The 12,440-nt window shown below is 41.1% G+C and overlaps 1 protein-coding gene across 1 annotated transcript; it reads right to left on the minus strand.

Moving 5' to 3' along the window:
- Positions 1-2,359: 2,359 nt before the first annotated feature.
- AP5M1 (adaptor related protein complex 5 subunit mu 1) lies at positions 2,360-7,941 on the minus strand. The gene is given in 13 exon segments (XM_065635601.1): positions 2,360-2,525; positions 3,599-3,695; positions 3,947-4,062; positions 4,164-4,249; positions 4,998-5,035; positions 5,037-5,138; positions 5,584-5,716; positions 5,718-5,804; positions 6,413-6,542; positions 7,283-7,379; positions 7,382-7,763; positions 7,765-7,848; positions 7,850-7,941. Coding segments are annotated over 13 exon segments (1,515 nt in total). The 3' UTR covers positions 2,360-2,454.
- Between the last annotated feature and the right edge of the window lie 4,499 nt (positions 7,942-12,440).

Genomic DNA, 12,440 nt, shown 5'->3' on the forward strand with positions numbered 1-12,440 from the left:
TTTTTTCCATTTAACACAGAATATGTTTAAGCAACTGTTGTATCATCTTCAGAAAACTTGATTATTTAAAGAGCTAAAGGAATACCAGTGACACAGGGCTTAATCACCTTCAGAGCCCAGCAGAACTACTGTTAGATACCACCTCTGCCACAGAGTCCTCAGGCTCACGTGAGCTCTGTCTTCTCTTCCTGATTTAATTTTTGAAGTGGTTTTTTTGCTCCCTTTTAAAACAGGGAAAATGCTCAGAGCATGTAGAGAAACAGCGAAATTGTCTGGGGAACTACCAAGGGACACACAGAGATGCACAGAAGGGCTTAATCATTTTTAACTCCTTGAACTCCGGCTTCCAGTGCCCCTCTTCACTGCCCAGCCCTGCAGACACCAGAAATCTCCACACCCATCATTCATTTCTCTCCCTGCCTTGTGTTCTGCAGGTCTCACCTAAAGGTACCTCAGTTGTGATAGACCTGAGCTGCTAGCCATCTACTTTACTAAGCTTACTAAGTTCACTACTAAGATTACTAGTTTACCAGCTTACTAAGACCTACGAAACATCCATGAGAATGGGCTCTTCCCAAAAGCCAAGCGTAGCCATCAGGTCAGGAGAAAGGCTTCATCCGACTGTTTCACCACCAACTGATCCAACCACCTTGTCCGATAACCAGAGTTGTTGCACAAGCCTGTTGGATTAGGACACGTGCCAATTTAACCTCATCTGTTTTGCTGTCTGACTCGTTTGTGGGTGCTTTCCATGCTGCATACGACCTCAGCCACGCTTTAAAAAAGGCAGACACGGCCTCCTTTCCCCACTTCTCTCACTATAGAGCTGTCCCTGAGCAGGAGACAGCACTGCAGCAAGAGCATGCTACAGTTACCCTGTTTCCCTGAATATAAGACAGGGCCTTATATTAATTTTTTGCTCCAAAAGATCCTTACTTTTTTACATGTATAGCTGCCTGGACACTATCTAAATTGACTTTTTATATGAACTGTAACTAGGGCTTATTTTTGGAGTATGGCTTATATTTTGAGCATCCTCAAAAATCCTGAAAACCATGCTAGGGCTTACTTTCGGAGTAGGTCTTATTTTCAGGGAAACTGTATCCAGAGGTTTATGGAACAAACCCTTATAATAAATCAAAACAGGTGATGAAGTTGTAGAAAACTGCTCAGGGCTAGAAGAGAAACATCGCCCACCCCAAAATACTGCAGTGGGTACCTGACATACAGAACGTGATCTATACCCTTTCAACAGAGAGATCCCCTCTCCCCACTCACATCGTGGCGTCCAGACACAGAGACTGTAACAGGTAGGGGCTGGATTCTGGGCAAAAATCATTAATTCACCTTTTGCCTGCTAATTAAAATGGACACATCGCCTGCATGAAATAGGTCAGAGCATAGCTCTGGTTTATAGGTTCAGCTGAACGGCATGTTTCACGTGATTTAATCCACCCTTTAGAATATGTAGCCAACCAGTTAGATTACTATCTCAATCCAAGCATTTTTTAAATTATAGCTTAAAACTTTTCTCCTTATATAATCACTTATCACACAGTTAAACAAGAGGTACTGGAGCAGCGGGTGCGCTTTGTTATTAGACGGCATTCTTCTCTTCTTTTTTGCTGCTCTTCAGGTTCTTTCATGTTTTTCACCGACCTTTCAGAATTTGCTCATTTCCTGATAACTTTTTAAATGTGAATTTCCTGTGCTCCTGCAGATACCAAATCTCTTCTCAAAATTAGAGGTCTGCCTCTGTAAACTGAGCCCTTTTCTTTTATGCCTGTTTTTTTTTAGGGAAAATGGCTCAGCAATTTTTTTTGGAACCTCCAGCAAACTTCGCTGGTTTGACCTGCTCAGAGCCAGTCTTGTGATTTGATAAAACCAGGTTCACACCTCTGGATCGTCACTAATTCTGGGTTTCAGAGCAATGCAGTTCGCTGGCATGTATGAAATGGAACTCATCACTGACAGAGGCAATAAAAACCCCTCTATTATCTCCACTTTTAGAAGCACTGCTCATGCCATACTCCCCCCACCCCAAATCCTGTAAATTATTGACTCATATGTATTCTGTAAGCATCTTGTGAAAACAGCAGAACTCTTGCTCTTAACTGTCCTATTAATCTGGGGTCTAATCAGATTCTTGTGACCTCATGACATATCTGTACCACTGGGTACTTATTTTGTACCAGTTAATATCAGAAGGGAAAGTAAAAATAGCCACGGCAAGTACATTTCAAATTGTCTTCTCTAAGCTCTTATCCACAACTAAGCAATTTAAAGCCAACTTACGTTTTTAAGAGAAGTGACTTCTTTTGTTTTTCCTCAACAGAAATTGTTAAGCAAACATATAAACTACAAGTGCTGGAGGATATTTATTGTCACCGTATCATGAAGTTACTCTCATTAGCTGTCCATTTTGTTTAAATACAAAAATAATTCGCAAGCAAATTAGTCAAATAAGGCTTTGTACACCATAGGTGCTGGTGCTTTGGAATTTCCAGAAGAAATTAGTTCCAGGGCTGAAAAAAAAACAGGCAAGAACAATAAGCATTACAAGGTGCTTATAATCAGACATTCCCTCATCCAAGTTAAGAGACTACTAATCCATCCTTACCAGTTTACAGAAAAGGTATAATGGCCTCTTTAAACTCTAAGACTCTTATTATTATTTGAAAATCGTTTCTGATAATGAGAAATTTAAAGTCTCAGCTTCAATTACCTTTACCAATGTATCAGTCATGAGCTTAAAATTCAAACAGAGGTTAAGGCAAAAGCAGGTGAGTGGCTTGGGTTTTGTTCAATGAATATAAATTGCATACTCAATGTTAAACATACAGTATGAAAATGTTGATTTTTGTGTTACAATTTAGGACTGAGTGTGACCCGTCACAAAATTAAGTGTAGATGACAGTTTTTGAAAGGCATTTACAGACTTCTGTTAACATGACTGACAGAAGTTGCAATAGACAGACAGCAACAAATGAAAAAAATGGTTCCATTAGGCAGCGCTGCTCAGATTTAATGAGTGCCTATTGTGTTCCCAGTTTGTGTATTTTTGGCGCAGACTTGGAAGCAGGCTCGTGTTAAGTCAAGAATAAGCCGATTTGGTTTCTGCTCCACGGATTCTACGTAGTGCCACATCCACCAAGGGATGCTGGTGTCACGACACTGACCTCGCATGCAGGAGCTGGTTCCGTACCCGGGTATTTCCGATCCACATAGCACGTCTCTGACAAAAGCGTCCTAGCCAAGAGGCCAGACCATGAAGAGACATTCTCTGTCCCCCCCAGTAAAAATTCTGCCATTATGCAGAGCTCAGTAAAACACCACAGGGCAAAGGGGAGAGAGCCCAAGAGAGAGCCTGACTTTGTAACTGAGTACAAGAGCTTTCATCTGAAAGGGAGATGCCAGCCCCTACTCCAGGGATGCATTAAGCATCACGAGAAAAAAATACAAAGCAGAAAACCAAATTTCTGGGATGTCCCAAGCAAATCTTTGTCCAACTTTAACTACTTAATATTAGGCATTGACATCCAGTTCATAACTTCAATATGTAGTCTCAGCTAAATAAACGACATTTTGAGCAACTCACATACAGTAATTTTGGGGTTTCCTGGTCTAAAGATCTGAATAGAATGTTGGTCTACGTAACATCCAGTAAGTGTGAAATCCAGGATCCTAAAATACAGCTACAGAAAGAAGGAAAACATGACCAGATGCATGTTGTCATGCTGGCAATCCGTGTTACATGCTCTTGGTGCACAAGAGTACTCCAAAATGACAGGATGTCAAATCCTGTAAGCAAGAAAACAGAAGATTCCATGCTCAGAACAAAGAGGTTACCAATTATGTCTGATTTAAAATCAACATATTTTCATATGCAATTTATGATAATGAAAAAAATTACTACTAAGGCCTCTTTTCACAGCCTGTGACTTACTTTTACGTAAGCAGTGTTCCCAGCGCGAACATAACCAGTTGGGTGCTGTTTGCCCACAGTGCCAAAAGACACAGTTATAGTCAGAGAAACTTCCAAAGATTTAGGGAACTTCTGTCCTAAAGCCAGAAACAGCATCTGTAAGAAATTCTACAGCTGTGCCTAAACTATAAAAAACCGACTGGGGAGGAGTTAAGAGTCCATGGGGTATTCTGCTTACCGACGACCCAAACTAGTAGGCTCTTCTCTCATGACAAATCCAGTTGGCCATAACTAACTTGAGACTCTAATTAAGCGATTGGGCCCCTGTGGTATAACAGAGGAGAAATAAAACCACTGGAATTAGTATCATGCAGTATTTGTTAACACCCATTTTGTTAAAGCAACAAAATGCTGAAAGACGTTATTTATGCGCATACAGACAAATCACACTTAGCTGAGCACACCACTAATTTATGGAAAGAAATTACAGAGCAGGAGGAAATCACCACGGTCTCAACCTAGTAATCATAAAAGAGCTGTTGATATTTTACTGTCTTCAGTTCACTGATCGTGTTTTACTAATGCTATGATCAGCATCATCAACTTTGTATCATTTCATCTTTAAATTTCGACGATAATTATGTGACAGCATAGCCATTGCAGTTGTCAGAGAGGCTTAAATGAAAACTATCGCTTTAATTTTAAATAATTATATTTTGGATAAGCTGATCTGTAGCTAGGATTAGCAGTCTTAAGGAACAGGTAACCCTGGGTTGGAACTGATCTCAAGACTTAATCCACCTGAAGGACTGTGGCAGGGTTTCAATGAAAAAATACCACATGGGAACAGGATGCGCAACACAAGTATTCAGAACATTACTAAATATTTTGGTATGATTCTGTATTCTGGAGACTACAAGAATTCCATGGGGGCTGCCTCACATATGCAAGGTCGGTGTCCACTGATAGTACTTCGATGGAGCATCATCTGTTGTATTCACTCCTGACAGGCTAATTTCAGGAAGATCACAGAGAAATGGAAGAAATTTGTTTAGGATTTCTTTATTCTTACCTGTTGAAAAAAGGTATACGAGCTTCACAGTACTCAAAAAGAATTCTTCGTGCTTTCATGAAGCTTTAAATTAACTGCTATTTTTAACTGTGAATCCTCTTTGATGAGTTGATAACATCCCAAAACTGGTGGAACAGGAACCTGGAAAAAACGATATTAGTTCTCAAGATAAATTAACACCATCATCATAAGATCAGTTATACACTGTTTTAATTGCTAAAGTACTTTAAAAAATAACAAACACGTATTAATTGTTGACTGTGCCAAACTCTTCAGGCTGCTTGTGATAAGTAGATTTGTGGTATATGCACTTTATATCTCAGCCTGGATATATTTTGTCTAATTATGGTATCTAAGTAGTTCATTTAAAGCAAGAACAGCTGTGCCAAGCAGTCAAAGGTACCGACCTGTCCTGAAGGTGACTCAGATGACTCAAGTCCTGAAGTGCCTTCCAAGCAGTTTATTATATAAAAAACATTTTACCCACCTGTATCAGATTGAAACTCATTCAGACACATTCAACAACACAGGTATTTTTATTCTTGTTGGGAGACTGGAAAATAACAAGGGTCAGGGATGTTATTACCTGGGAAGTGTAGTAACGCAAGTTGAACGAATCTGGAGGAGGAATGAAAGGAAATTTGTACGGTCCACTATACACAGAATCGTCCAGGGGCTCGGCAGTGCTGGACATCAGCATGGCAGGGTCAACAGAAGCGATGGATCACGATATCTTGGAGTGGAGGACCATTAGTTGGGAGATTCAAGCTGTGGGCTGCATTTGGTGCAGATCCCTCTACGTCACACCTGAAAAGATGAAGTCAAGAAGTTACTCTTGAATATTCCCCTCAAGTCAGAATTAGATGTTAAAAAACGGAATACAAGAGTTAAAAAAAAGGAAAAAAAAAGAAAAAAAAAAAATCACACTAACATTTTTCAAACATTAGTACTGACAAACACTTCCAAACCAAAGTCCCTTCCCCATTTCTGCAGCCTTTCGCACAGCAGGGCTAGTGATGCCATCTTAGCTAAACGCCTCTTAATTGCCAAGGACTCTTTAGCAAGAAATGAGCAGATAAGCAAGCCATGGACTTACTGTACAGCTACGCTGTAATAAATGTTACATAAATACACTTGGTGATAGTCTAATTAATTCAGTGACTTTCACAACATCCGCTTAATGGCTTGAAGTGTGCTATTAATGGCCACTGTGGTCCCACATCAGCTTTCTCCTGGGCTTCTTTTGTTTTTTAAATATAAGGTCATCCACTCAACAAGTCAACCTAGAAACGTGTTCCTCTGCGAGCAGGAACCTGTTCGCCCCCATGATCTCGACCATCATGGCTAGTGGGAAATCACCCTGTCTTCGGAAGGGCAGGACTTGGGCTGGTTTCCTTCAGAGATGAGTATCCCACCTCCTGCAAATAATTAAATTACCGCGATCCACTTTATTAGGTCTTTTTCCTCTTAAAACACTGGCAGTTACAAATGCAGTGCACTGTGATGATATAGTGTGCTTCCTACGCGTAAACCAGGACAAAGAATCTTAAATACATCAATTATAGAAAACACAAATATGAACGTATTCCATAATTATCTATTAAGTCAGTATGCCCCAAATTTCGGTATTAACCAATGAAAACCACTGTCACATACAAAACAATTAAAAATAATTATACAACCAGATTCTTTCACCAGATTCCGTATCAACAGTTTTTATATCAGTCCAACAAACCGCATTTGCGGATTCAAGAGGTTGCCGTAATAGAATAAAGTAGGGTAGAAGATCAAACTTTCATTTGGTAGGAAAATTAATTAAAAACGGTCATGTGAAGACGCTTATAGAAGACTCACTCAGAAATTCCATTTCTAATAATTATTTAACACATTGCTTATTAGTTAGCTAGAGATAAACTTGGTGTTAGCACTACTGTTTCTTGGTCTCTATATGCCAAGACTGTACAAAATGATTTCTCTCTATTTCATTTAAAATAAGAAAAATTTGGGAAAATACATGCAATGTTGCTACTGTTGGAAATTTAAGTTCTATAGTTACTGAAAAAACACTTGAAAGATCCAGGAAAAAACAGTGAAGATCAAAATAAAAAAAAAAGCACTGCTGACACATCATTTGAATTTGTAACAGTTTTTTGCACTTTCAAATACTATAGTCTTAGAAATTCACTGATCACATACCAAAGAAAAATGGCGTAAGTATTTCCTTTCCTGGTGGGCTTGCATGAAAAATACTTTGGTCAGACTTGCACAAAAAAAACCACTCTCACCCTGCAATTCACAGCTCCATAAACTCCGTGTGTGCACAACATCTCTTCTGCCATCCTGCATCCACTTGACTTTTTCAGTGATAAAGACATTCCCCTCTAGGTTTTGCCTTTACACGTGTTGGATCTCCAGGCCAGCTGATTCTTACCTGTAGGAATTTCCTGAATGTCATCAATCCTTAAGTTGCGTGTGTTTGTGTTTAAGGGGGTGCCAAGTGGACAGGGTGAATAAGCAAATTTCGAAGCTGGATTATTTTCATGCTCAGCTTCATTTTTCCAACTTGGAGAGTTGTCATCCACAGTGCCTAACAGAAGAACCAGTCCTTGCAAGAGCCCACTGATGGTAAGGAGGAGTGGCTGTGGCTCCAAGGTCTCCTCAATTAGTGGAAGACACTCATTTATCAGACCACTCTTCTGAAAAGCAAGCATGGGCCACAGGTCCCCTCCTTCAGCGTGAACTGAATATACCGACGAACGATGGATGCTCCACAAAAATATGGTCATCTCTGAGTCTCAGTTCCAAAAGCAAGGCTTTAAGAAAAGCGCTGCCAGATGGTGCAGGCACGTGTTGACCTGTTGAAGGTCTCGGCGTGCATTTCAGTGGTGGGGTAATGCCTGTGACATGTGTCATTTAGAGCCACAATGATGACGGAGTGGAGCATCTCCCGTGTGAGGAAAGGCTGAGGAGCTGGGGCTCTGGAGCTGGAGAAGAGGAGACTGAGGGGTGACCTCAGTCATGGGGATCAATATGGAAAGGGTGAGTGTCAGGAGGATGCAGCCAGGCTCTTCTGGGTGACAACCAGTGATAGGACAAGGGGCAATGGGTGCAAACTGGAACACAGGAGGTTCCACTTAAATGTGAGAAGAAACTTCTTCCCGGTGAGGGTGGCAGAGCCTGGCCCAGGCTGCCCAGGGAGGTTGTGGAGTCTCCTTCTCTGCAGACATTCCAACCCGCCTGGACACCTTCCTGTGTAACCTCACCTGGGTGTTCCTGCTCCGGCGGGGGGATTGCACTGGATGAGCTTCCGAGGTCCCTTCCGATCCCTGACACTCTGGGATTCTGTGAAATAAGAGCATCTTAGCGCTACTCATCTTTTCACAGAATCACAGGGTGGTTGGGGTTGAAGGAACCCCTGGAGATCCCCCCGTCCAACCCCCCTGCTCACACAGGGTCACCAGAGCAGATCACACAGGTCGGTCCAGGCGGGTTTGAATGTCTCCAGAGGAGACTCTTTTCCCACCCAAAATACCATACCAGCAGAGTTTCTATATGAAATCGCTTTGCTGGCTATCAGAGAATGCAAAAACATTATAAAAATCTTTGGAATATCGATACAATCAAGGATGGGTTTCTCTTAGGTATCCAAATAACTCCCAAAGGCCCCCCTGGACCTCAAAGTAACCTTGTTCAAGTGGAATCCAGCAGCATCCCGATGGAAAGAGTGACAGGGTCAGCATCTAAATCATTGTCAATAAAACTATTTCACAGGTAATTAGGATTCATTCTAGCAGGTGGTTTTCTCCTGGAAACTTTGAGCAAATCCGTTCACTCATTTTTTTAACCAAATGTGAATCTGTCCGTCTACCCTTCCTGTTGCGCAAAGGTAAAGGATGTTTAAACGGCACTAACGAACCCAAGGATGATTCACACCAGCGCAGCAAAACTTCAACAGCGAGATGTTTCTGAGAGGCCAGATCACACTGCAGACAAGTTTTCAGACATTTAAGAAAACTGATGTCCCACATAATCAAATTCAACTACAACAGCTTTTTGTCTAGATATAGTGTGCTACTGCTACAGCTTTGCTACTCTACTAAATACGAAATTTATGAGACAGTATAATGGAAGTTACTTATATACAGGTTCTTCATTGCTGTTCTGAGCTTACACAATTGATCTTCAGCAGTTGCTTTAATTGATTAACCAGATTAACTAAAATCTTTACAATATTACATTTTACTGTGCATAAGTCAATTTTTTCCAGCAAGAGCAGCACGGTTTTTATGGGGGAGAGAAATGGATTCCACACTGCAAGTGCAATACATGTGACTTAAAGCTTTTATGACTGTTTAATCATTTCAATATTTTTTTGAGTATTTAAGATGTAGTCATGTCACAGAGACACAAATTTTGTACATTTAAAAACTGCTATGTCGCACCAATGTGTATATTTAATTTCAAATTCCCTAGAGATAACGTTTGAGAAAAATCATACTAGCTGTTAATGCTACATCTGGGATTTTTTTCTTCTGAAGCGGTATTATTTTTTTAAAGAGAGAGGGATGAATTCCTTCTCAAGCTAACCTCAATCTATCAAGAGGAACTGGAAAGTTGTTTTTTAATAAATGAGAAAAGAAAAATTATTACTTCCACAAATGCACTGTTTTTCATCCTTTCTTGGAAGTACAGACTCCCTGAGCGTCTCTTTAAAGATACATTGACAGTCTGTTTCTTAAATTGCCATGGAACTTGTAATGCCAGCAACGTGGCACTTTGTTTTATCTCTAACCTCCATATGGAGCACTCCCTGTCTGCTCCTGAACACTTGCACGGTTCTTACCCCGTTACCTCTAAGTCCCACCTACACCAGCTTTTCTCAACTGAGTAGCAGAGTCTCTTGCTGGAGGCAGCTTCATTTCCTCAGGCTTATTTGCAGGGACTGTGCTTTTTTTCTTTGATTCTTAATCAGGCATCTAGGGCTTTTTAATTTTTTTTTTTTTCCAGTAAGGAAAAAGCAAGCATAGGCAGAGAGAAGCCAGAGCCACGAGATCCGTAAACAGGATAGAGATGACAGTAAAACGCCTCTTTACAGCCTCGTGTCTATTTTGAAGAGCAAAGAGGGTGGTTTTGCAGCTTGAAAATTCACGAGGACTTCCAGAGCAAGGTTGTGGGTAAGAGGCTACATGTAACCTTGGCGAGCATCTCTTATTTTCGGTCAATGTTCCCAAAACAAAGGAAGGGGTGATATTTCGGTCTAGTTTTGTCTTAGGTCCCAGCCTGTCTGCTCCATTTGCTGAAGCTGTCCCCACACCACCGCAATCTTCTCCTCCTCCCACTGGATCTCCCCAGCTTCAGCTGAGTCATTAGATGATGACTTTGCCCTTCAGGTCTCGGTTTTTCAGTATTCCCTTCGAGAAAGCGATGAAAACTTAAAAAAGATGACAGTTTCCAGGGATGAATGAGCTTTGGCGATTCAAGAGAGAGACCGCACTTGTTGCCTGAATTAAGTTATGATCAGCTCAAAAAAAAAAAAAAAAGCGGAATGCTTTGATGTCCCAGATGTCTTCTCCGAGGTTAAAGATCAGGGCTCACGTATCTCCAGCTGAGTGCGTAAGTCCCGAAACCAACAGTTTCCATGTGATCCCGCATTCTTTATATTGTCTGCGCGCTTTGTTGAATTTAAGGTCAGTTAGGAGGATAAACTTGGGGTTTCCACAGCCCTATTATTTCCTCTGGGAACGTGAAAGATCTAAGTCTGGAAATCACTTCAAGTATCGAGTTTGCCCTTTTCAAAGGGGCTACTCCTTGTCTCTGCCACTTACTGTGTGACAAGTTACTTCACATATCCCTGTCACTACCCCCCCTTTTCCTCCATGGCGATTACACTCAGATTTTTGGGACAAGGCTTTCTCTTTCTCTGTGTTTGTAGAGGGGAGGCCTCATCTCTAGTCTCGTACGTAATACAAGGACTATAATACTAATCCTAAAACAATCAGAGGAATGTCCAACGTGGAGATCTGTCTGCACCTGAAAATGGAAGATAGCCTACTTGCTTTTTTTTTTTTTTTTTTTTTTGTTAATCCTTCTCGGTTCCCTTTTCGGTTTTACCGAACTCAGGCTAGGACTGTAGGTCATGTCTCTTTAGCCAGGTCTCACTATTTTTCCTTTTCCTACCTCCCAAGTTATTTTTCCTCTCGCTCTTTGGAACTGAGTCCACCAAAATCACACACGGAAACGGCGACAGACTTTACCAGACCAACAAAAGCAGCCTGCCTACCTAAAACTCTGTAAGAGTTCTGAATAAATTCCTCTTTTGCTTCACTACCTTAAAAAAAACTGTCCTTGAATGCAAAAATTAAAATAAAATTCAACTACAACAGCTTTTTACCTGTAGTATGCTTCTGCTACAGCTTTGCTACTCTACTAAATATGATATTTACAAGACAGTATAAGGGAAGTTACTTATAGACTGGTCCTTTTATGCAAAAATTAAAATCAAATGGAAAGTTAAATTTTGGCCTGAAAATACTGTACTTTTAGTTCGAGTACAGAACAATATTAAGAGAACATAAGCAAAACAGAAGCAAAATACACACTTTCCACGTCGCCCACTTTGTTGGCCTAATCACTTCATAATCCCCACCTTGTCCTTTGCCATGTAGGGATGGAGAGAGCCGGTAAAATCTTTAACAACGATTGCTTCTAAACTGGATTTTAACGTGGCTCGGTCCAGTTCGGTTTCATTTATACAGACCAGGTCAAATAGAGGATCAGAGGAAATATGAATCATGTGCAAAATGCAGAAGGAGAAAAACAAACCCCCCCAAAAACCCAAAACAAACAAGACTAAACCAAACAAACAAAAGTTAAAAGCAAAACGAACAAACCGACCCCACAAAACAGAAAAAAGCAACAAAACCCAAACAAACAAACACATAAAAACCAAAACAACAAAAAAACCCACCAAAGAAACAAACACACAAAACCCAAAACAACAAAAAACACCAAAGAAACAAGCACACAAAACCCAAAACAACAACAAACCAAAGAAACAAACACACAAAACCCAAAACAACAACAAACCAAAGAAACAAACACACAAAACCCAAAACAACAACAACAACAACCCACAAAAAACCCCCAAACAAAACCAAAACAGATGTAGGCGGTTGTGAAAAACACGTTATCTGAATCTAGACATTTTCAAAACCGGGCTCACAACCGTGCCGCGGCCGGCGCTGCTCTGAAGAGCGAAGGCACTTATGAAACATCAAACTACTGTTTGTTTCGCAGCCCCGGCCGCTCTGAAAACACCGGCGGCTCCGACCCGAACCTGCGATCTTCTCTCTTTCTCTCTTTCTCTCTCTCTCCCCTTACCCGGGGCCAGACGCTCCCGACCAGCGGCGGGGAGAGGCGGCGGCCGCCAACTCGGCCGCAACC

Source organism: Caloenas nicobarica, chromosome 5 (assembly GCF_036013445.1).
Source record: "Caloenas nicobarica isolate bCalNic1 chromosome 5, bCalNic1.hap1, whole genome shotgun sequence".
NCBI lineage: Eukaryota > Metazoa > Chordata > Aves > Columbiformes > Columbidae > Caloenas > Caloenas nicobarica.